General features: G+C 38.8%; 1 protein-coding gene across 2 annotated transcripts in view; it reads right to left on the minus strand.

The window, feature by feature from the left end:
* The window catches only part of LOC110455764 (nuclear receptor coactivator 3-like), a 207,984-nt gene that overhangs the window by 168,392 nt on the left and 11,912 nt on the right, over positions 1–27,680 (minus strand). For both annotated transcript variants that reach the window (XM_021506122.1, XM_021506120.1), the window contains exon 2: positions 22,437–22,582. In XM_021506122.1, the coding sequence (XP_021361797.1) occupies positions 22,437–22,501 (65 nt within the window). In that variant the 5' untranslated portion in view covers positions 22,502–22,582. The remainder of the gene's footprint in view (positions 1–22,436; positions 22,583–27,680) is intronic.

Consider the following 27,680-nt stretch of genomic DNA (forward strand, 5'->3'; position numbering starts at 1 on the left):
AAATGTCCAGTATCCCTAATGTCCAGTTCCCTATTTGTCCAGTTCCCCATATGTCCAGTATCCCTAATGGCCAGTTCCCTATATGTCCAGTTCCCTATATGTCCAGTATCCCTTATGTCCAGTTCCCTATATGTCCAGTATCCCTAATGTCCAGTTCCCTATATGTCCAGTATCCCTAATGGCCAGTTCCCTATATGTCCAGTATCCCTTATGTCCAGTTCTCTATATGTCCAGTATCCCTAATGTCCAGTTCCCTATATGTCCAGTTCCCCTAATGTCCAGTTCCCTATATGTCCAGTGTCCCTAATGTCCAGTTCCCTAATGTCCAGTTCCCTATATGTCCATTATCCCTAATGTCCAGTTCCCTATATGTCCAGTTATCTATATTGTGGTCAGATACCACAGGTCGTGCAATGTACAAAGAACCAGATTTTATTCTGACTGTAGGACTTACCAAATCCTCTCGTGTCAGCTCAATACGGTGTGAACAGATTCTGACAAGAGCATGGACATTCAATGTATTATCTTAGTGGTTATTTAAAAAACATTTATCATTATCAATGGAGGTGAAAAGTAGATGCATATATTCCCAATTAGAGTAATTACATGTGTTCACAACATTCATTTGATAACAATGTGTCTTTATTTAAATCAAATTCTTCACTTGCCATATGAATCTTACTAGAAGCAAGGGAGATAACTCTCACATACCAGACTGTACAGATGACATAATATTTATTTCTGATAATGATATAATATGATAAAAATACATCACTGTAAAGCCGGCCTGTTGTTATGTACACTATTACAATCTGACACCTATAAGATTATCCAAGCCAAGTCAGATTATAGGGGAATCCTTAAACTAAGGCAGCGTTATGTCATTACCTATTTCACTAATATAAAAGGATCACGACTGTCTTGACTAAAGATCAGCTAGATCGACAACAATGACCGTTGATAAAAATGATGTCATTGTAGCTAGTTCCTTACTTTGTGAGCTATTCCTGTGTGTTCTATTCACACATACTTTAATATTCAATTGAGAGAATCTGATTTCAACATGGATAGTACCAATGTCTCTGGAAGAAATAAAGGTGAAATATTCCATTCTCTAAAGGAATCGTCATTAGATTTAAGATGAAAATTATCTATGAAATGATTTAGTCCCCACATTGAAAACAACTTAATAGTGTTTTTAGTTTTTTTCAGGTTGATAGTGACAGTATCAGTGTAATATAAATGTCAGCTGATGTCATATATTATACAAATATTTCATGGCCTACTGTGCGCTAGCCCAGAATATTGGACACGAGGTGGTGGTAATCAACAAGTGTTATATTGCACAAGGCCGTGGACGAAGTCGGAAATCTGAGTCAAGCGTGCGTTTGTGAAAAAACGTGCAATATCAAACGCAAATAGTGCACGGCAAATCCGGAATATTGCACGGTGCAGTAACGTTTTTGGAAAATGCTTAAAATAGTCGAAAATATGTTATTTTGGCATATATAAGAAAAGGTCAGTGAATTATGTAATAAATGTCAATATGGATGTATATGACATCAGCTAAGCTTACTTTACCAGATTTTAATTTCATTCTATAGTAATTTCATTCTATAGCCGAGAAAACCTGAGAAAAAGCATGTTATATCAAATAATAATCATAATCATGATACATAGCATTTATATAGCACACTCATAATTTACGAAATATAAATACACTGAGTGGGGGCTCACAAAGAAAACCATCCAACCACTCAAGCGGTCAAGTGTGATTTGGCCCTTTAAATCCATTCACCCCTACAGCCATATTTGAACCTTACCAAGTCAAGGACTGGGCAAGTCCAGTTTAGATGCGTAGGGGTGAATGAGTTAACCTGGACTGATGACCACCAAAATCTGATCGGGTGACAAACTTGATGTTAAAATACTACGATTTAGAAACTAAATCTTTAGAGAGGTTCGTGAAATATCTTATACAAAACCATTTTTTTTTACTACGGACAGATGTACTGACAGACAAATCAATTATTATGTTGCCTCCTTTACTATGTTAAGGTATAACAGAATTGCATCTTATAGAAGCAGTATTGTTGTGAACACATATAAATGTATCAAGGCAAATATAAAGATTTCAATCCTAATTTAATAGTGAAACAATTTTGATAGGCTTTCTGATTAGAAACCCATTTGATCTGATAAAACATTGAGTCCTGCCCTTGGCAACCCCAGTCCAGACATATTTACCTATAACTTAGTCAAGTATACCCCCAAAATACATCCTATATGTCATCTTTGTTTTGATTTAATCTGACATTGCCCAACACTGACAGTTTATGTCCTAATGCTAAAGGGATCTATAAGACAATCACTCTAAAAGCAGTTTCACGACTAAAGGATCCATGTTTTTCCTTCTTCATAATACATTAACTTAATTTCCACTTCTTGCTTACTTAAATGTTATGAAAGATTTAAATGATCTTTTTTCCCATATGCCATTAAGATGTCAAAAATTGACATTTTACATGTTTTTTTTAAATATTTTTCCCATTATATAAATCATACATATTACCATGCCTGATAACATTAGCCCACCTACATTTACTGCATTTAAGTAAAACTGTCAACAAATATTTATTTCATTGTCCGGTTATAAGCACCCCCTCCTTTGAGAAAGAGATTCTATGTTGGCCTTCTTGCCTTTTTTCTGGTTAGATATGATATCTATATTTTTTCCCGTCCAAATTTAAGAAATGTAACCTATGCACTCTCCAAAGAAATTTCATCAGTAATCTGTTATATGCATTAACTGTAAGTTGGAAGAAAACTGAATCAATCTAGCCTACCAATTTACTTTCTTCCATAGATACCTGGAACCATGGTCCAAAAACCAACATTCTGAGTGCTATCAGCGTAGATTTTAATGAAATCAAATTTACTTACCTGGCTTTGTCATCCATGATTGAATCAGCTTGTTAAAATGTCACAATCATTCTATTGATAAAATAACCAGTGGTTTACTGCGATGATGCATAATTGTTACACACTACACAGTTAAAATTTTATCCTGGCCAGAAATTATAGATGCTTCATACAGTACAAGCGATGATTTATTTCTGGCGTGCTGAAAAGTAATTATGGAGACTTTATAGTTGCCTCTTTATCACATCAATTGTCTGTATACTTTGTACTAAATCATTAACATAAGCTTGTTCAAAACCTCATACACTCGGCTAGTTTTTGAGTTGATGATGCAATATTATATTATATTCAATCTATTCAACAACAGATAAGCCTTGAAACCTTACATTAAGCTATCATTGTCATGGTAATAGTTTGATTAAACTTTTCTGGATAGATGGCTATATATTTGAAGTACTGGTGTACAGAGGAAAAAGGGGTTGGGGTGGGGGTGGGGGGGAGTTGACAATGTGTATATTTAAGAACAGGGGAGACAAGGGAATGACAAATATTAAAAAAAATGGCATATTTTATGACAAATGGAAGGAAACTTTCATAATAATCAGGTACTGATGTACAGAGGAGACAGAGGGGGTTGACAATGTATATAGCTGTGTACTGGTGTACAGAGGAGACAGAGGGGGTTGACAATGTATATAGCTGTGTACTGGTGTACAGAGGAGACAGAGGGGGTTGACAAGGTATATAGCTATGTACTGGTGTACAGAGGAGACCGAGGGGGTTGACAATGTATATAGCTATGTACTGGTATACAGAGGAGACAGAGGGGTTTGACAATGTATATAGCTATGTACCGGTGTACTGAGGAGACAGAGGGGGTTGACAATGTATATAGCTATGTACTGATGTACAGTGGAGACAGAGGGGGTTGACAATGTATATAGCTATGTACTGGTGTACTGAGGAGACAGAGGGGGTTGACAATGTATATAGCTATGTACTGATGTACAGTGGAGACAGAGGGGGTTGACAATGTATATAGCTATGTACTGGTGTACAGTGGAGACAGAGGGGGTTGACAATGTATATAGCTGTGTACTGGTGTACAGAGGAGACAGAGGGGGTTGACAATGTATATAGCTATGTACTGGTGAACTGAGGAGACAGAGGGGGTTGACAATGTATATAGCTACGTACTGGTGTACAGAGGAGACAGAGGGGGTTGACAAGGTATATAGCTATGTACTGGTGTACAGAGGAGACACAGGGGGTTGACAATGTATATAGCTATGTACTGGGGTACAGAGGAGACAGAGGGGGTTGACAATGTATATAGCTGTGTACTGGTGTACAGAGGAGACAGAGGGGGTTGACAATGTATATAGCTATGTACTGGTGTACAGAGGAGACAGAGGGGGTTGACAATGTACGTGTACTCCTAGCATGTTTGTTGCACCAAAGAGAAAACGTCTATAGGTACATCACCACTGAACCGGTACCAAAATGAATATTAATGAGAATATCAAGATTTATCTGCAAATGCCATTAGAATAAGGTAAACTTTGGTGGCAAACAATGGAGAAAAAAACCTGCACAAACCTTGTGAATGATGGGAGTGAAGCATTAACAGAAAAGTAACTGAAGATGGCATTTTAAAGTACAAAGATAGCTTCACTTAGCAACTTCCTGGTAGCTACCAAGCCTCTATGGCATCACAGAGCTTGTGAGAACAGGGAAAGGCTAAGTGTTTTGTGGTACAAGTGTGCTATTCATTACAATGAGACACAGTGACAAAACCTACAGAAAATAAAACCATGCAACTGAAGACGAAAATAAAATGTTGTTGAATCTCTCATGTGAGAAATGCACCCGCTATAACTTGGCGAGAATAAAACGCAACAAAATACAACTGACAAGTCAAACTTTTTGAAAAAACCTGACAGAGACTGATGTTTGAGGCAAAGAGTTTTAAAGTTCAACAGCAGCAAATGATCTTACTGGGAAGTTAAAATTGGCAGCAATGTGACAGTCTGATTGGCCGTTACCCGATTGTAAGTAACGGATGATGTTGGGTAATTTTTCTGTTAAGTTACATCTCTACACCTGCCTGTTAAGCATGTTTTACTGCTTGACAATATGGACGTGTCTGTGTGGCCATGGTGATGTACAGCTCCAGCAATAAGTGCTCACCTCTACACTAAACCATGGGTAGAATGATTTTCAAAAGTAGGCAGATGTCAACGTGGTAAATGGGAAAATGTCATTGGGTTTTAACCATGAGGGTTCAACTAAATATAACTCAAGAACAACTAAATTTGTGTTAATTAATTTGACTGATGTTTCAAGATTTATACAATCTATATCTATTGAAGTAGACAGAACTGTACACCAACACACCTTGTGTAACAGAACCAGTCAGACCCCAGAGTAAGACACAGCTGTACACCAACACACCCTGTGTAACAGAACCAGTCAGACCCTGAGTAAGACACAGCTGTACACCATCACACCCTGTGTAACAGAACCAGTCTGATCCCTGAGTAAGACACAGCTGTACACCAACACACCCTGTGTAACAGAACCAGTCAGACCCTGAGTAAGACACAGCTGTACACCAACACACCCTGTGTAACAGAACCAGTCAGACCCTGAGTAAGACAGAACTGTACACCAACACACCCTGTGTAACAGAACCAGTCAGACCCTGAGTAAGACAGAACTGTACACCAACACACCCTGTGTAACAGAACCAGTCAGACCCTGAGTAAGACAGAACTGTACACCAACACACCCTGTGTAACAGAACCAGTCAGACCCTGAGTAAGACAGAACTGTACACCAACACACCCTGTGTAACAGAACCAGTCAGACCCCTGAGTAAGACAGAGCTGTACACCAACACACCCTGTGTAACAGAACCAGTCAGACCCTGAGTAAGACAGAACTGTACACCAACACACCCTGTGTAACAGAACCAGTCAGACCCCTGAGTAAGACAGAGCTGTACACCAACACACCCTGTGTAACAGAACCAGTCAGACCCTGAGTAAGACAGAACTGTACACCAACACACCCTGTGTAACAGAACCAGTCAGACCCCTGAGTAAGACACAGCTGTACACCAACACACCCTGTGTAACAGAACAAGTCAGACCCCTGAGTAAGACACAGCTGTACACCAACACACCCTGTGTAACAGAACCAGTCAGACCCTGAGTAAGACAGAACTGTACACCAACACACCCTGTGTAACAGAACCAGTCAGACCCCTGAGTAAGACACAGCTGTACACCAACACACCCTGTGTAACAGAACAAGTCAGACCCCTGAGTAAGACACAGCTGTACACCAACACACCCTGTGTAACAGAACCAGTCTGACCCCTGAGTAAGACAGAGCTGTACACCAACACACCCTGTGTAACAGAACTAGTCAGACCCCTGAGTAAGACAGAACTGTACACCAACACACCCTGTGTAACAGAACCAGTCAAACCCTGAGTAAGACAGAACTGTACACCAAGACACCCTGTGTAACAGAACCAGTCAGACCCAAGAGTAAGACAGAACTGTACAACAACACACCCTGTGTAACAGAACAAGTCAGACCCTGAGTAAGACAGAACTGTAAGCCAACACACCCTGTGTAACAGAACAAGTCAGACCCTGAGTAAGACAGAACTGTACGCCAACACACCCTGTGTAACAGAACCAGTCTGACCCCTGAGTAACACAGAGATGTACACCACCACACCCTGTGTAACAGAACCAGTCAGACGCCAGGGTAAGACAGAGCTGTACAACAACACACCCTGTGTAACAGAACAAGTCAGACCCCTGAGTAAGACACAGCTGTACACCAACACACCATGTGTAACAGAACTAGTCAGACCCTGAGTAAGACAGAGCTGTACACCAACACACCCGTTGTAACAGAACCAGTCTGACCCTGAGTAAGACACAGCTGTACACCAACACACCCTGTGTAACAGAACTCGTCTGACCCTGAGTAAGACACAGCTGTACACCAACACCCCCTGTGTAACAGAACTCGTCTGACCCTGAGTAAGACAGAGCTGTACACCAACACACCCTGTGTAACGTAAGACACAGCTGTACACCAACACTACCTGTGTAACAGAACCAGTCTGACCCTGAGTAAGTACACCAACACACCCTGTGTAACAGATCTAGTCAGACCCTGGAGTAAGACAGAACTGTACACCAACACGCCCTGTGTAACAGAACCAGTCAGACCCTGGGTAAGACACAGCTGTACACCAACACACCCAGTCTGACCCCTGAGTAAGACAGAGCTGTACACCAACACACCCTGTGTATCAGAACTCGTCTGACCCTGAGTAAGACTGAGCTGTACACCAACACACCCTGTGTAACCAGTCTGATCCCTGAGTAAGACAAAGCTGTACACCAACACACCCTGTGTATCAGAACTCGTCTGACCCTGAGTAAGACTGAGCTGTACACCAACACACCCTGTGTATCAGAACTCGTCTGACCCTGAGTAAGACTGAGCTGTACACCAACACACCCTGTGTAACGTAAGACACAGCTGTACACCAACACTACCTGTGTAACAGAACCAGTCTGACCCTGAGTAAGTACACCAACACACCCTGTGTAACATAACCAGTCAGACCCTGAGTAAGACAGAACTGTCCACCAACACACCCTGTGTAACAGAAATAGTCAGACCCTGGAGTAAGACAGAACTGTACACCAACACGCCCTGTGTAACAGAACTAGTCAGACCCTGGAGTAAGACAGAACTGTACACCAACACAACCTGTGTAACAGAACCAGTCAGACCCACTAGTCAGACCCTGAGTAAGACACAGCTGTCTATCAACACACCCTGTGTAACAAAACCAGTCTGACCCTGAGTAAGACACAGCTGAACACCAACACACCCTGTGTAACAGATCTAGTCAGACCCTGGAGTAAGACAGAACTGTACACCAACACGCCCTGTGTAACAGAACCAGTCAGACCCCTGAGTAAGACAGAACTGTACACCAAGACACCCTGTGTAACAGAACCAGTCAGCCCCCTGAGTAAGACACAGCTGTACACCAACCCACCCTGTGTAACAGAACCAGTCAGAGCCTGAGTAAGACAGAACTGTACACCAACACACCCGGTGTAACAGAACCAGTGAGACCCTGAGTAGGACACAGCTGTACACCAATACACCCTGTGTAACAGAACCAGTCTGACCCCTGAGTAAGACAGAGCTGTACACAAACACACCCTGTGTAACAGAACTAGGCAGACCCTGAGTAAGACACAGCTGTACACCAACACACACCCTGTGTAACAGAACCAGTCAGCCCCTGAGTAAGACAGAACTGTACACCAAGACACCCTGTGTAACAGAACTAGTCTGACCCTGAGTAAGACACAGCTGAACACCAACACACCCTGTGTAACAGATCTAGTCAGACCCTGGAGTAAGACAGAACTGTACACCAACACGCCCTGTGTAACAGAACTAGTCAGACCCCTGAGTAAGACAGAACTGTACACCAACACACCCTGTGTAACAGAACCAGTGAGACCCTGAGTAGGACACAGCTGTACACCAATACACCCTGTGTAACAGAACCAGTCTGACCCTGAGTAAGACACAGCTGTCAGAACTATACACCAACACACCCTGTGTAACAGAACCAGTGAGACCCTGAGAAGAACACAGCTGTACACCAATACACCCTGTGTAACAGAACCAGTCTGACCCCCTGTGTAACAGAACCAGTCAGACCCTGAGTAAGACAGAACTGGAGACCAACACACCCTGTGTAACAAAACCAGTCAGACCCTTGAGTAAGACAGAACTGTACACCAACACACCCTGTGTAACAGAACCAGTCAGACCCCTGAGTAAAACAGAGCTGTACAACAACACACCCTGTATAACAGAACCAGTCAGACCCCAGAGTAAAACAGAGCTGTACACCAACACACCCTGTGTAACAGAACCAGTCAGACCCTGGAGTAAGACAGAGCTGTACATCAACACACCCTGTGTAACAAAACCAGTCAGACCCTGAGTAAGACAGAACTGTACACCAACACACCCTGTGTAACAAAACCAGTCAAACCCCTGAGTAAGACAAAGCTGTACACCAACACACCCTGTGTAACAGAACCAGTCAGACCCTGGAGTAAGACAGAGCTGTACACCAACACACCCTGTGTAACAAAACCAGTCAGACCCCTGAGTAAGACACAGCTGTACACCAACACATCCTGTGTAACAAAACCAGTCAGACCCTGAGTAAGACAGAACTGTACATCAACACACCCTGTGGAACAGAACCAGTCAGAACCTGAGTAAGACAAAGCTGTACACCAACACACCATGTGTAACAGAACCAGTCAGATCCTGAGTAAGACAGAACTGTACACCAAGACACCCTGTGTAACAGAACTAGTCAGACCCCTGAGTAAGACACAGCTGTACACCAACACACCCTGTGTAACAGAACCAGTCAGAACCTGAGTAAGACAGATCTGTACACCAACACACCCTGTGTAACAGAACTAGTCAGACCCCTGAGTAAGCCAGAACTGTACACCAACCCACCCTGTGTAACAGAACCAGTCAGACCCTGGAGTAAGACAGAACTGTACACCAACACTCCCTGTGTAACAGAACAAGTCAGACCCCAGAGTAAGGCAGCGCTGTACACCAACACACCCTGTGTAACAGAACTAGTCAGACCCTGGAGAAAGACAGAACTGTACACCAACACACCCTGTGAAACAGAACAAGTCAGACCCCAGAGTAAGGCAGAGCTGTACACCAACACTCCCTGTGTAACAGAACAAGTCAGACCCCAGAGTAAGGCAGCGCTGTACACCAACACACCCTGTGTAACAGAACTAGTCAGACCCCTGAGTAAGACAGAACTGTACACCAACACACCCTGTGTAACAGAACAAGTCAGACCCCAGAGTAAGGCAGAGCTGTACACCAACACACCCTGTGTAACAGAACCAGTCAGATCCCTGAGTAAGACAGAGCTGTACACCAACACACCCTGTGTAACAAAATGAGTGAGTAAGACATTGTTTTCTTCCTATCACAGCAGAATACCCTGTGTAACAGAACTAGTCAGACCCTGGAGGAAGACAGAACTGTACACCAACACACCCTGTGTAACAGAACCAGTCAGACCCCTGAGTAAGACACAGCTGTACACCAACACACCCTGTGTAACAGAATGAGTGAGTAAGACATTGTTTTCTTCCTATCACAGCAGAATCTTATGCTGCTGTGTCACCAATCCCTGCCTAGCTTGTATGCTGGATTCTAGTCATCAACATCAACAGGGGGACCTTGTACTCTATAGCAAGCCTTCCAAAGAGCTTTTATACCAGACTCAATAACACAACACGCCTTTAAAGAAGCTTGTGTACTTAAAGCTGACAGTGCAAGTTAAAAAGCTTTCAATTGAAATAAAAAATTAAAAAAACGTTTTTCTGGTTTAGAGATCTTCCCCATCTTTTCCTTCTACCGTTTCTAAGGAAGTGCCGACATTTTAGTTTGTCCTTGCATGGTACCAAGACTTAAGTTTTGAAAGAGAGGTGTTTAAAACACAGTTGACAGATAATGGACAGATAGCGAATACGGCACCACCATATGTAAGCTTACCCAGCTGTACTTTATATCAGGTGAGCTAAAAAGACAGGTGAGCTAAAATGACATGTTATAACAACAAGAGACCTTGAGGGCCAATGACACCAACCTGTATATTTAAGCAACCACAGCAAAATATTGTCATTACAAGTTGTATGTCTCCATTTCAGGCTCCATCTCTCTGGTCATAAAGAAGCTTCATAGCAAATATGTTAAGATCTGATGCATGTGTATAGGGTTATAAGTTTAGGATCTCAATTGCTTCCAAGTAATGGCCTGAGAATAAGTCCCCAGAGGCAGGGCAAGATCATGGGATCATCCTGGTAGCATGCATGTGTCCTTTTTTTTCCCCAGCATGCATTTGATTGTTAATGTGATCGACATGCTAACCATTAACACGTTATGACCGAATATTTACAACAAAAGGGTCTGAGGGCTTGTATTGCTCATCTGGATATTTTAAGCAATCACTGCAAAATATTTTCATACAGAAAACGGTCAAGTCTGTGTTAAGTTTTACTGACTTCGTTTATACAGCAATGACCATGCAAATATTGGTAAAGTTCCCTTAACCTGGGATGCTCCTGATCAAATTTTAATCTTTATTTTAAAAGAAGGAGCATAATCTCAAAATTTACCTGTCTTTCCGCTATTGGTCATCTGCCCTAGTTGGGGCCACATCATTCATCTACACTGTCCTCTAAGGCAAAGGATGCTTCTGACCAAATTTGGTTAAAATCTCTTAACCACTGTGGAAGGAGAGGATTTTAAAGATTTACCTCTATTTCCCTTCCAAGGATGCTCCAGACCAGATCTGATTAAAATCCCTTCATCTATATGAAAACAAAAGGATATCAAGATTTATATTCAGTTCCAGTATCAGGCGCTGCTCTTCTACTCCCAGGGAGGCCTTAATCTCTGTTTATACAATGCTGATTCCCTTGGCCCAGCAATGCATCCGCAGGACTAGTAGCATTTTAAAGGGAAAAGTTGACAAACGGACAACAGATGCTATGGCAACTTGGCAAGGCACAGACTCATCTGTCTGTCTCACAAGGTGCGAGCTAATGAAATCATTTATTGTTTTTGTGATTTACTGATTTGATTACATACTCTATGTGAAATAAATATTACAGTCAATTATCATAAACCCATTCATTAGTTAAATTCGTTAAAGAACCCAATAGTAATGTATTGCCACAGCAGAACCCTATTTGTAAACTACTGAAATAGTGTATGTGCCAATAGCATATCAGTCAAAATGGAACGCAACTGCAAGAACTTGACTTGACTTCACAATTACATGTTGCCCTTGTTACATCACTACCAACGTTAAAACATCACTTGTGAAGATATTACATAGGTAATACCACACACATGTTCATCTGACATCTCACAGACAGGGGTCTTAATACGATTTGAAGTTGCATATATCCAACATAAAATCCATTTTTGCCCACTATTAAATTCGCCCTTCACATTCAATTACTATATACAAAGTTCATTGTAATGATGAATTGCCCTCATTCCAGAGGTCGAAATAGGCAAATATTAAACTGCAGCAAAAATTTCCCAGTATAGATACAGTAGGTGATTTATTTCAGTACATTTTCATTGCCATTCTTCTTATTCTTCCATGAAAGAAGCCAGTGAAATATCTATATTAGGAGGGTGTTTCTACTGGCTACAATGAAACCCCTGCATAGATTGCACAAGTGAACTGCCCGTGTAGGTATATTTTGTGAATGTTTTAGCCCGAGTAATATGTAAATATTCATGCAATAAACCAGTGAAATCAGAGATGTCAGATGAACACATATGAATGCTGTTGATTTTATTACCTACGTACAATTGTTCTTTATATGCATATCATCATTACCCCGGTATCAATATTAAATTTACAACCCCAAGAATTGAACTGAACATCAGTGGTGGAAAAACAATGACGAAGACAGAATGATGACATTAGATAACCATATTGTAAAATGGTGTCAAAACATTTGAAATCCATTATTGTTTCATTTTCTACATTTGAATAATGAATAACAACCAATGGTTTCTGGAAAAATAAATTGTTTTGGCGACTTGGTAATACAACATCTTGTATTACCACAGCGTAAAATACTGACCCATACAGGACCTTGTATAGCATGGCCTGAAAACTGGCTGTATCACTATAGTAAGTTTCACCAGGTAAGTAATCTCTTTTTTTTTAGAGTGAAGATATCCTCTTTATATTACTGATATTACTCCCCTTTTTTCAGTGTTTTGGTTTTATCAAGATAATCTGTTGATCAATGATGATTATAACGGGGTGTACTTTTATTAGCCCCTGATTGGTCTGTTAATATGACTACTGCAGATAATGTAAATTCCACATCTTCCTATGGGGTCATGACCCCCATTGGAAATTCTCTAGGGGGAGACAACATTTTCGGGTCAAATTTATCAATTTTGAATTGTCACCATGTAACATGTTGTGTCTTCTGGTAAGATAAGGACATGATATCAATCATATCACCTCACCTTTCCATAATTACAAGTGATGCCAAAATTCACACTTCGCTCAAGGTGTTGGTCTTGTATCATGCGTTACTTATGGTTTGTGTATACTTGAATTTGTGACCATGGGCGTTGCTGAATGTGAATTTAAGCAAAAAACTGATTTTCGTGAAAACTACAGTATAATATTCAGACATGAAGAAACATGTACTTGGACAATCCAGCAGTGTTGGTGAGGTAACAAATCGTTACTTGTGAGCCTCGTACAAATAGCTCCAGCCTAGCTGTTTCCCCCACACATACCTTCCCACCAGTGATGGTCGCTCGTATTGATTTTGGATTTGCTGAAACACACATTTAAAACTAGGAAAGTCATTTCAAGTCGTTTTTTTATGTCTGATGATTGTGGAGCCCGGTGCCAGTGGATGTACTAAACTGTTTAGATCACGATGTTAGAGCGAGCTGACACCACGTAACATTTGGGATATAATCTTTGTCTCGTTTTTGTCACTATCGCCAAAAAAAACCATGTAGTTTATGCATTTCGTACTAAGTTAACACTACACTAATTGTTAACTTTCGTACTAAGTTAACACTACACTAATTGTTAACTTTCGTACTAATTTAACACTACACTAACTGTTAACTATCGTACTAAGTTAACACTACACTAATTGTTACCTTTTGTACTAACTTAACACTACACTAATTGTTAACTTTTGTACTAAGTTAACACTACACTAACTGTTAACTTTCATACAAAGTTGACACTACACTAATTGTTAACTTTCGTACTAAGTTAACACTACACTAATTGTTAACTTTCGTACTAAGTTAACAATACACTAATTGAAGGATGCACTGCTGCCATTACTATCTAACACAACTTAATGACAAAAAGTTGTGTGCAGGAACACATTTTATGTTTTTCTATTACTAGCTAAGCATCTTCATCATAAAATGTTTATCTTGTTTTTGTCACCACCAGAACAAAACTTGTACTTTTTGCATTTTGTACAGAGCTAAGCATCTTCATTATAAAAATTGGATGGAATTTTATTGTTTTAATACATTAAAATATTTCAACATAATGAAACTTAACTATTTTACAGCTCCTGTTAGTTTTTCTTGCTTTTTTTGACTGCTGTATTGACTAGTTACATTAAATTGATGTCATATTTAAAAAAAATCTTCAATGGTTGTTTTTGCTACATTATTTAGACAGATGTGTTTGTAACTTTAAACTTTGTCATTTCCTTGTTAAATTAGACTTGTTTGTTGTATGTTTACTTGATATTTAAAACTGTTACTGTTTACTTTAGACTGTTTCTGTTTACTTGTTACTATAGACTTTTTTTGTTTACTTATTACAATAGACTGTTTCTGTTTACTTGTTACTATAGACTGTTTCTATTTACTTGTTACTATATATTGTTTCTGTTTACTTATTACTATAGACTGTTTTGTTTATTTGTTACTATAGACTGTTTCTGTTTATTTGTTACTATAGACTGTTTCTGTTTACTTGTTACTATAGACTGTTTTGTTTATTTGTTACTATAGACTGTTTCTGTTTACTTGTTACTATGGACTGTTTCTGTTTACTTGTAACTATTGACTGTTTCTGTTTATTTGTTTCTATAGACTGTTTCTGTTTATTTGTTACTATAGACAGTTTCTGTTTACTTGTAACTATAGACTGTTTTGTTTACTTGTTACTATAGACTGTTTCTGTTTATTTGTAACTATAGACTGTTTCTGTTTACTTGTTACTATAGACTGTTTCTGTTTACTTGTTACTATAGTCTGTTTTGTTTATTTGTTACTATAGACTGTTTTGTTTATTTGTTACTATAGACTGTTTCTGTTTACTTGTTACTATAGATTGTTTTGTTTATTTGTTACTATGTACTGTTTCTGTCTACTTGTTTCTATAGACTGTTTCTGTTTATTTGTTACTATAGACAGTTTCTGTTTACTTGTAACTATAGACTGTTTTGTTTACTTGTTACTATAGACTGTTTCTGTTTACTTATAACTTTAGACTGTTACTGTTTACTTGTTACTTTAGGACGTTTTTGTTTACTTGTTACTTTAGGACGTTTTTGTTTACTTGTTACGTAGGACGTTATTGTTTACTCATTCCTTTTTTTAGATTGGTTTCCTATCTTTTTAATCAATCCTGTATGAAACAAGCTGTACAAAAAAACCACTATATGATGATTCAACAAAAACAAACCTTGAGAACAATCTATCAATATTAAGTTATGATTAAACAAGACATTTCAAAGATAATTACTTTTTTTCTATTCTTATAAATGCAGCAGAACCTAAAACAATCAAGACCATGCATTGTGAATCTAATTAGCTATGTAACTCTGGTACACATTAAAACAGACCCGAGCACAAGCTGGCTCTCTTATACTTATTGATTATTTTCAATGTATCATATCTGTCTTTCTGTGCCATCCTGTTTGTATCCTTGACTTGTTCTACAGAGCAGATGTCATTATACCTCATCCTGTTTGCATCCTTCATACATTTCCATTTTCTCTAAGCAGTTGTCAATTAAAGGTTAGCTTACATAATGTTAAAGATATAAATTCAACAAGAAATATCTTATAAAAGATAACCATCACAAATAACAATAAGGAGGTAAAAACTGATTAGACTTAAGGGAGTAAATAAGAAAATGTTATCGTGATATTTGTACTATTAACACAAAAACGTTTTATAGAATGTTAGCAGACTAATTGTGTAACATACCAAAATGTTATGTTCCTTATAACTTGTCACAAGAAATAAGGGTTCTACAGTAAATAAGGAAAAAGTGTTCAACATGTTCTGGTGAACACCACTTTTACTGGTTATTTTACTGGCCACCAGTCCAGTGTTTAGTGCTGGTTAATTTACTGGCCACCTGTCCAGTGTTTAGTCTGGTTAATTTACTGGCCATCAGTCCAGTGTTTAGTGCTGGTTATTTTACTGGCCACCAGTACAGTGTTTAGTGCTGGTTAATTTGCTGGCCACCAGTCCAGTGTTTAGTCTGGTTAATTTTCTGGCCACCAGTCCAGTGTTTAGTGCTGGTTAATTAACTGGCCACCAGTCCAGTGTTTAGTCTGGTTAATTAACTGGCCACCAGTCCAGTGTTTAGTCTGGTTAATTTACTGACCTCCAGTACAGTGTTTAGTGCTGGTTAATTTACTGGCCACCTGTCCAGTGTTTAGTCTGGGTAATTTACTGGCCATCAGTCCAGTGTTTAGTGCTGGTTATTTTACTGGCCACCAGTCCAGTGTTTAGTGCTGGTTAATTTATTGGCCACCAGTCCAGTGTTTAGGCTGGTTAATTTACTGGCCACCAGTCCAGTGTTTAGTTCTGGTTAATTTTTTGGCCACCAGTCCAGTGTTTAGTGCTGGTTAATTAACTGGCCACCAGTCCAGTGTTTAGTCTGGTTAATTAACTGGCCACCAGTCCAGTGTTTAGTCTGGTTAATTAACTGGCCACCAGTCCAGTGTTTAGTGCTGGTTATTTTACTGGCCACCAGTACAGTGTTTAGTGCTGGTTAATTTACTGGCCACCTGTCCAGTGTTTAGTCTGGTTAATTTACTGGCCACCAGTCCAGTGTTTAGTGCTGGTTAATTTTTTGGCCACCAGTCCAGTGTTTAGTGCTGGTTAATTTACTGGCCACCTGTCCAGTGTTTAGTCTGGTTAATTTATTGGCCACCAGTCCAGTGTTTAGGCTGGTTAATTTACTGGCCACCAGTACAGGGTTTATTCTGGTTAATTTACTGGCCACCAGTACAGGGTTTATTCTGGTTAATTTACTGGCCACCAGTCCAGTGTTTAGTGCTGGTTAATTATAAGACAAGGTGTACTACAAACATACACATATTTTTATTTTCATATTAATAAACAAAGATTTCTTTAACTCATTCACCGCTACATCTTTAAACTGGACTTGCCTGGAATCAAATCTTCCTAAACTATCCCCCCCCATGTATAAAACAAGCATCACCATGCCTTCTAAACCAGCCAATCTTCTAACATTACTATGTCGTAGGCAACATTTAATGATTATCTTCAATCTCCCACTTGATAAATTCCTGAAGATGGTGGCTAGTGTGAGCACCGTTTTGCCTACAGCTCGGCTGTCAGTAGGACATTGATTTAGACCAATCTCATGGTCCACTGGGACCAACACTCACATTAATGTTTTGCATTTGAAAGAAACTCTAAAGAGTTCTGACTTCATATAGAACCTGCTAATTTAATGTCCTGGTTTTTCTATTGAAACATTGTATTGAATAAGACACATCAGTCACAGGCTGTTTTCAGTTAAGGCAGCTTTTACCTCCCTGTCAGACGTCTCTTCTCGTAGTGGTGACATATTAACGATTCAACATTAGAAAACAAATGAATGATGTACTCGTAGAGACGTGGTTTAATATCATTCAAATATAATACAACTTTCAGAAAAAAATCTGTGATATCTCAAACAAAATAAAAATGTCTGCCACACTGCGTTAGGCTGACCAAGCACCGTGGTCAGTTCAGCGACAACTGGACCCATGACCAGTGGTCATCTGAGTTGCAACAATCAGGGGCATGATTACTAAATCCTATTGCTAACCTTTTGTACAATCTTAAATTAAGTTTGAATCAAAGGGTTATTTTTTTTCTTCTTTTCTTTCATTTTTTTCTGCCTTTGTCCAGGTCATAATGCACCTAGGAATTCTAAATCCCATTATTCAAACTCAAGTTGACAACACTGGTAATGTCTCCTTTATGATTGAACAATAACTTCTTCCATGTCCCTTTAGAATGTAGAAAAATACTCAGAAAATAGCCGTCATTGCTATCATCTTATCCCACGCATGTAATTATGAGAAGGTATTCGGAAGGAGCTTGGGAAATCCTATACAGGGCTGTGTCGTCTATAGTAACGCCTGCTGACACAATGCCAGCTACCAACAGCACAGTCTCAGCCAAGCACAACTCTGGCAGCAGCGCATCATTGGCCACTTTGTAATCAATGGCCGACTTCAGTAAACAGGAGGTTATTTACAAAAAGGTCAGGTCATCCTGAATAGGACCTTCTGACCAGGGCTACACATTAAAAACCAACTTATTAAGTATTACTGGCAGCAGCTGTTTTCACCATTCAGAAATCTCAGTGGAGCCTTAAGTAAAGAATTTCTGTTTGACCGCTGGCCATGACACAAAGCACTGCCGAACCTCTGAATGTGTAATAGAATACCTACAGGGCAGTGTTGATAGATTATGTTCGGTGATGGAATGTAGGAGCTGTTGGTAACTGGGCAATAATGGGAAGTTAGGGATTAGATTGAGAGATTAGGTGATGGATGGAAGAATGGAGAAGTAGTATAGGTGTGTGGGGGATGCTGAGGGTGTAGGATAAATAGGATGGATGGAAGGAGGGAGGGAAAAGTTTGGTTGGTGGGGGATGTTGAGGTGTAGGATAAGTAGGATAGACGGAAGAAGGGAGTGACAAATTAAGTGGGTGGGGGATACTGAGTGCGTAGGATAAGTAGGATGGATAGAGGAAGGAAGAGACACATTAGGTGTGGGGGGGATGTTGAGGATGTAGAATAAATAGGAGGAATGGATGGAAGGGAAAGGCAGGTTAGGAGGGTGGGGGATGTTTAGGGTGTAGAATAAGTAGGGTGGGGTTGGTAGGAATTATTAGTGGGAGGGAGAAAAAGGGGGTTAGATAAGGAGATCATGTGATTGGTTGAGGTGAGGGACTAGGAATGTAGGTGGAAGGGGAAGGTAAAAGTTGCATCCTTTTCCATTTGTCCTTATTTTGAAATATAATTTTCAATTTCCTGTAAGTAGTTTTGTACCACTTTTGCTTAAACACTGCCTTGCATGTTATCTAAACCTGACTTTTGTTCAAGCATCTGTACATTTGTATGTTGTACATGTCTGAAAATGTTTGCCTTACTTTTACTTCTATCCTCTGTAGTAAGGACAAGTCCAACAGTTCGGCAAATATCATTATAATACGTAGTAATTATAATGAGAAGGGCAAACCTGACGCTGTGTAGATATGTGTTTTACCGATGTATAGGGTGAATATATACTTTTATATCATATGTATACAAGGCTAAATCAACATGTTAACAAGTCTGACAGGGCAAATCATGTCATATTGCGAAACTGAACTTATGTTATACACAATCAAAATGCAAAAAATAATATTGTAAAGCTTATTCCTTCGAACAATTAAAACTGACAGGCAAATTATACCAAAAGTAGTTTTATGTCAGCAGTGCAGTTTAGAAGTCAAGTACAGGAACCAAACTGACAATTTATTGACACATATATGACATCAACCAATGATTAAATTTACCCTGGGGTTGGTTGGGTGGATCTGCTTAACTGCTAAATAGATGAAATATTATTTGAATATTTAGATATTGACTACTTTATCTCATTTTTCAATTGTTTTACTTGGCCCAAACCAGTATTTTAGATACTCATGTTTGTTAAAATGAACTCTAACATGTAACACATTTTCTTTGGTCTCTATATGCAAATAAAGACTTTTCAAGGTACTTATACTGAGTATAGTACCAAAACAAAATGTGAACACTACATATTAGAACAAGAAAACATACAACTTAGAATTCATTAAACAGAATGGCTGTTCAATCCCAGATCCTGACCATACAGAATGGCTGTTCAATCCCAGATCCTGACCATACAGAATGGCTGTTCAATCCCAGATCCTGACCATACAGAATGGCAGCTGTTATCCCAGATCCTGACCATACATAATGGTTTTATCCCAGATCCTGACCAAACAGAATGGCTGTTATCCCAGATCCTGACCATACAGAATGGCTGTTATCCCAGATCCTGAATGTACAGAATGGGATTATCCCCATCCTAACTGTACAGAATGGGATTATCTCAGATCCTGACTGTACAGAATGGCTGTTATCCAAGATCCTGACTGTACAGAATGGGATTATCCATGAGCCTGACCATACAGAATGGTTGTTATCCCAGATCCTGACTTTACAGATGTTTTGTCAGCTGGATATACAGCGTAACTTGTGTAGCCAACAGAATACCCACAAGACTAAGATAAGCAGGAAATGACAGAGTTGATAGAATTTGTTTTGCCGAATTGATGCTGGTGTCACGCACCAATGTAATCAATACAGACCCTCCAGAAGGTGTTAGTGCTGGTGAATGGCCTTCGTATGTATAGTTAACATCTACTTTAAACCACCAGAGATTTCCTAAACAGTCAAGGGACAGGCAGTCAATTATGTCATCACGAAGATCACTTGGTGTCAGAAACGAGACTCAAACCTGACCAGCTTCCTGGCAATTCTGTATTCTGCTGACCTGACCAGCTTCCTGGCAATTCTGTATTCTGCCTAATCCTTTTTGCAGTGTAAATGTAACACAAATTATATGGTGATGCTGAGGGGATCCTGTTAATACACTTTGTTGAATATTGGTCAGTTAGGTAAATTAACTGATTAATAAACTACAGAGTTTGTGATAAATTTTAGTCAGAATAATTGTGTGTAGATATTATGGACTTTTCAGTAGAGTGATTCATAGTTTCAGACCTATTTTCCTGCTAGATACTAACAAGAGAGAATCTGCAAAAGTCTCCAGATATTTATTTCCAGCTGCTATGTGGGCATCATTGCTGATTGACTTTACTTTCAAGTCTGCTCATGTTCGCTTAGGACTATAAATTACCAATTCAGTGTTTTAAGCAACATTATTCTTACATGATGATATTTCTTAATTTGTGTAAGCAATGCGCAACAACAGCATAATGTCACAATGTATTTCTTTAAAACAATTGTTTATCAATAACGGTTAGTTATAGTGGTAACCTATGATCGATCATAAAATTTAAACGGATTCCCAACATGAGTCATACATGCATCAATATATAATTTGTACACCGATCGTACTTCTATGACTTGGGTTTAATTTACTCCCAGTATGTTAAGTATTGCTACAAATTCAGTTCATATATAAACATTACAATACTGAAGTACAACAACCAAACATTACAAAACAGTAGGACACATGTCAAGGACATTATCTGATTCAATAAAATTTGCACATGTTTTTTAAAACATGAACATTTAGGTAGACCAAACTGGATTCAGTACATGCATAGCTAATGTTTTATTTCAATATAAACATAAATCTGCTGTATTGCTTGAAGTAGATGATGACACATACAATCGAAAGACAGGCAAATTTTGAACATCAATATTTTTATTTTACTTTTGTTTTAAGCCAATATAACTTTAACTCATTCACCCCTGAAATTTTATAATGAATTATCCATTTTAGTTTCGGCCAGGCACATCTTGACCCCCTCAATGCCAAATATTCCCGAGGTCAGCCTCTGTTCAGGTCTGCGCCGTCGCTTTCTTTCAGGTTCAACCGTTTCAACTAATTGAACCGGATACTCGAAAGGAGCCTAAGTCTATGAAATACATATATCTTAAGGACCTACTGAAATTTTGATAGACCAGACCCTGACCAAGAGCCTCTTACTTACATATTAAGTGTTCAACAACTTCTATTCTATTCTTTATTAACTAGTCTATGAAGTAAGTGATTCCCATAGACATAGTGTTTTTCACTGATTGTCTATAGGACTGCCATTAAGTTAGTGTCAGAAACCAACCAAATGGTAACCTTGGGCCTTCAATTTTTTCATGATATTTCCAAGGGGTACAAAGGAGATGTTGATGTATTTTATCAAAAGTGGACCCAAAGGATGATTATCATCCTAACAATTGGTCAGCTTTCTTCTCTCTGAAACCAATCAAAAGCCTAACACTGGGCCTTTGATTTTGTGATGATATTTCTCCCACCCTTCACAGGTGTGTCTCCCTTTTGTGAAGCCAGAAAAGATCAGCTTGTCACCCCCTAGGGAGAGAAAGCCTCCTGCAGAATGGCGAGATCCAAGTCATAATAATAGTATGACGTCACGTAAACAGTAGCAGACCATGGAAGACAACTCTGGATTTTCTGTAAAAACATGAATCAATGCTTATATTTCATGCAATCACCGCTTGTCGGCCGATTTGTGAGTGAAACAGGATTGGCCAATCATCCCCTACCTTGAGGGAGTGACAGAGAAATCTCCAACCCTCAAGATGATATTCTTGAATGTCTTACCTGCAGAAAAAGCCTTGGTAAGACAATCAAGATATTACATCTAAAGCAGAACTCTTGGATTTCAGAGACAGCATAACATGTACCACAATATGTCAATGGCAAAAACAAAGTTCCCCCTGATATAAATATATATGGACGTCAATGCATTAACTTACTTGATATTGGACGGCGCATCCTGGGCGTGCAATTTACAATGTTTAGGTGATGATGGGTCTGACATCACGGCCCACCACAGACAATAAAGCAATCCTTACTGGTCACATTACACGTCTTCATAGTGATCAGCTGAGGACCGTGAAACCTGACAATCACAAGTACAACACTTTACTGAATAAGATTTTCACCTTTAGGTAATTCAGGCCAAGACTGTTTCAAGTTACATTATTTCTTACGAAATCAAGTAAAAAAGATTATTGCCTATTGCAGTGTCTTCACTTGCTATCTCCATTTTATCTTTCATTTTATCTTTTTAATTTTGCAGATAATTTTATATTAGTTACATCAAATAATTATAAGGAAACATATTCACTAAAGAATGTATTATTTTTTAGATCATATCTTAAATACACAGGGATTTTTGGTAACATGCAAAGCCTAAGAAATCCTTCTCCTCACAATGATAAACCTTGAACTACACTACATATTGTAGTAAAGGTAGGTAACCATTTATGACAATATGAGTCAAGTGTCATCCAGCAAGTCTACAGTTTTGTAGACAAAATTTAAACCAATTATCACAGTTTAGTTATCATCAATACTAGAGTTGTTAAAAGTGACAATTCTACATATATTGAGTATTTCTGTTCGCATCCTGAAAACATTGAACATCAAAATTTGTCTTTGTTGCCAACAGGCCAGCTTGATTTGTGCTCACCAAGCAACCGACCAACTCTATCAAATATAGGTTAAAGAAGCATGCAGCGGGCCCATCATGTTTTGCCTATTCCAAACTATTTCCTGTCCAAGGCTTTGCTGATATCACAGAAAATCAAGGTATGCCTTCTCGCCTAAGTCAAGATGCTTAAAGATTTTATCTTAATGAATTAATATGTATATAATAACTATCATAACAACACATTGTTTTATATAGCAGAAGACCGAGTATCAGACCCTAGTAAATTACGACGTTATGTTAACTGTTCCATTGCAAATACATGACAAACCTCATTCATCCATGTTTACCAGGTCAGATGCTGTTAATAGTTATGTCTCTGTTATTCAAGGACAAATGAACCACTGATGTAATTACATCAACATACGGTTTTATTTTATATATTCATATTGATTTGTTGTACCGGTTTCAAGACAAGCTTTGCATATGTAACTGAATTGGACTAGGTTGATCATCAGCAACCAGGTTAGCTCAATAGTTAGAGCGTCCGTCTAGAGTTCGGAGGGTCCTGAGTTTGAACCCCGGTCTGGCCGTTGCGTTTCTCTTTCTCCTGTTACAATATTGGCCAGCTTGCCAACCTTACTTTTAAACACTAGGTGAATACTTAACAAGGGGATATCAAAGCTGAGTCGTAAATTGTTGTGTGTTCGGGGGTGAAGACGTAGAAAAAACAAGGTTACCGCGGGCGGTATATAATACGCCCGTCACACATTGAATGAGCAGTTGTTTGTATGATTGAAATATATGAAGTATTTGTGAGTAATTGATATTAAAAGGGAAATCATTCAACATAACTGGTAGATCAATGATTGCAATACAACATCATAGAACGCATGCATCGCATTAATGAAACCAAGGGGAATAACTCCACAAATTATGGTTGGATAAAGGCGGTTATCGAACTTGTCCGAGCTTTCATGGTAATTAACCTTGTTGTGAAGTTTAAAGTTAATCCGTTAATAATTACTCGAGATATCGAGCAGACACTGATTCGGCAAGTCAATAAAGGGGCATAACTCCACAAATTATGGTCAGATAATGGCGGTTATCGAACTTGTTCGAGCTTTCATGGTAATTTACCTTGTTGTGAAGTTTAAAGTTAATCCGTTAATAATTCCTTGAGATATCGAGCGGACACTGTTTCGGCAAGTCCATAAAGGGACATAACTCCACAAATTATGGTCGGATAATGGCGGTTATCGAACTTGTTCGAGCTTTCATGGTAATTTACCTTGTTGTGAAGTTTAAAGTTAATCCGTTAATAATTCCTTGAGATATCGAGCGGACACTGTTTCGGCAAGTCCATAAAGGGGCATAACTCCACAAATTATGGTCGGATAATGGCGGTTATCGAACTTGTCCGAGGTTTCATGGTAATTAACCTTGTTGTGAAGTTTGAAGTTAATCCGTTAATAATTACTCGAGATATCGAGCGGACACTGTTTCGGCAAATAAAGGGGCATAACTCCAGAAATTATGGTCGGATAATGGCGGTTATCGAACTTGTCCGAGGTTTCATGGTAATTAACCTTATTGTGAAGTTTGAAGTTAATCCGTTAATAATTACTCAAGATATCGAGCGGACATCGTTCGCCCGCCCGCCCGCTCGCCCGCCCGCTCACGTGATAACATAATACGTCCCCGTCTTCGACGGGCGTATAAAAAGGGAGGAATGTAGCAGAACTGGACTGGGTCAATCATCGGTGACTGGATTGCTAGAGCATCTCTCTAAGAGTTAAGAGGGTCCCAGGTTCGAACCCCGGTCTGGCCGTTCCATTTTTCTTTTTCATGTTACACATACAAAAGGTTTCACCTTTGACTAAATAAAAGTTCATGATTTATGTTTTCTCTGAACATCATAGCCTTCTAACATTAGATGCTGTGCACATCACAAAAACTACAGTCAGTGTCTACCTTTTTTTAAATTGTACCGAAACATTCTTTATTTATTTTTTTGTCCCATTGAACAAGAGGCCCAAAGGGTCTTATAAATCGACTATTTTTGATATCTGAAATTGGAAATGTCATGGTTGAGGTTTAAGAAGAGCCTTGATATCATTCTTTATATTTCCCAAAATGAGTTTTGACCTTTTATCTAATGTGCACATGTTTTGATCCTTGAAATCTATTACTTCTAAAATTGCTAAAAGCCAATAGCAAGGTTCAATAGAAAACACTGCCAGGTAGCCATCTTGTTGAGTCAAACATGCATACCCGGTAACACTAATTAAGTCGGGGGCATTAAAAGGAACAATTGGTACATCATTTCTGAGGCAAAAAATATCCTGTCCACCAAATGTTAGATTGGCCTGCAAAGTCAAAGAAACATCCTGTCCACCAAATGTTAGATTGGCCTGCAAAGTCAAAGAAATATCCTGTCCACCAAATGTTAGATTGGCCTGCAAAGTCAAAGAAACATTTGGGATGTTCTTGGGGAAACGAGTTTGACTCCGTGAAAGTCAGTCTAGTGTACATGTAGGTACTGGATCAAGCATTGATGCTGTAGTGGAACATTCCAACTTGCATCATTAGATGTCCCAGCGGTCTATGCAGTGGTACAATGTTAGATGGGCCTGCAAAGTCAAAGAAACATCCTGTCCACCAAATGTTAGATTGGCCTGCAAAGTCAAAGAAACATTTGGGATGTTCTTGGGGAAACGAGTTTGACTCCGTGAAAGTCAGTCTAGTGTACATGTAGTTACTGGATCAAGCATTGATGCTGTAGTGGAACATTCCAACTTGCATCATTAGATGTCCCAGCAGTCTATGCAGTGGTACATCAATTTGGTGGTGCAGGCTAATGGAGGACATGCATTATACACCCCCTTTTAAGCTTCTTATTTTTTCACTCATATCATCAGAGAATCATAAAAGGACTCAGGTGGGATGGATTATTTTTATAATAAACTTCAGACAGATAATTCCCTGCTGTTTAATAATATAATTTTGTTTGTTTGTGTTTTCCATCCTTATCAACAGCTATGGTCATTAAAGAACTTGCCAGGTTTTTGAGATGGAGGATATCACCTAACGTAGACAGTCAAATGCCTTTACTACTCGGCCACCACAGCCCATTCAGATACATTACTTTTGGAAATAACAGTTATATTCCATGAAACATGCTTAGAAAATCTATCAAGTCCTTAAATTTTAATTATGTTAATTTATTAATTGGTTAAAAGTAGCAAGATAAATATTGTTTCCTAATATCATAAACATATAAGTAATATAGTAACAGTGTGTTTGAATGGGGCTAATGTACTGTTTTTCATGACATATATTGGATATATTAGAACATGTATTTGGTTTAAACTTACAAGTTATCAGTGTTGAATTCAAATCTCATCAGTATATACCACTCAACAGTTGTTTGGGTAACACGTACATGACTAGTGAAACTTTTGTGTGTATGGGCCACCAAGGAGTCTTTTTGTCTATTGGAGTTGTCTTTCTTGGAACAATGGATTATACTTACTTACTGATCAAAAACACTTACCAGCCATTCCCGCCCGGCAGGTTAAATTTGTTCGTAATTAAGGGAAAAAGTTTTCAGTTGCTATTTTTCAATTCCATTTTTAGATTTAAGACGTGTTTATCACAGTCCTTATTGATTAATCAGATTCAACTAATCTGTTGTTTGGCACAGACTGTGACTAACATGTACAATTTATCAATGGAATAAAATAGCTACAGACAACTATTTGTTAAAAATATGAACACACATTTGTCAGCAAATTTCACCTGCAGGAAATGGCCATATCGGTTTCAGAAAAGCAACTGTGATCCAGCTGCTCAAAGAAAGACAACACAAATACACCTATAATTCAGTATAAATTAGTATATCCACACTGTGGCCCTTATAGGCAAATGACTTGTAGCCATATAGAAAGGGTACATTTTACACAAGTTAAATTTTCTTATGTTTCCCTAGAAAACTTCTAGTTATTTTTGTCACTCGATGGAAAGATGATGCACAGTGCTCACATGTGATAATACCCTTGTGTAGGATCACACCGGTCAATACACAATGTCATGACCCAGATATTGATTGGGACCAGAACTGTGCCACTGTTAACAATGACAATATCCCAAGCCACCAATGGACCCTTTTCAACGCGATCATAATAAGAACCATAATCTTCATCAACTTGAGAAATGCACCTGTGAACACTAAGACATGAAGGTTTAGGAAAGTCGGGTTGGTGTGTACTGGTCGATGTGCATGTGTTCATTCTGATATTACTGGATATTCAAAGAAAACAAACGATATTAATACAATTTTTTTTCTACTTAATATTTTCTTCTGTTAAATAACTGTCAATTGTCCAAATGAACTAAATTAAATTGATAAACAAATAATACATTTAATTACTTAATGACATGAAAAAGTAGATATTTGTGTCAAAGTTTAGTGTCAGAAGTCAAATTTACGTGCATTCTGGATGGGCACGTCTAATTACCCAATACTACCCAATACCACCCAATACTACCCAATACCACCCAATAC

The sequence above is a fragment of the Mizuhopecten yessoensis genome, unplaced genomic scaffold, assembly GCF_002113885.1.
Source record: "Mizuhopecten yessoensis strain PY_sf001 unplaced genomic scaffold, ASM211388v2 scaffold8373, whole genome shotgun sequence".
Taxonomy (NCBI): domain Eukaryota; kingdom Metazoa; phylum Mollusca; class Bivalvia; order Pectinida; family Pectinidae; genus Mizuhopecten; species Mizuhopecten yessoensis.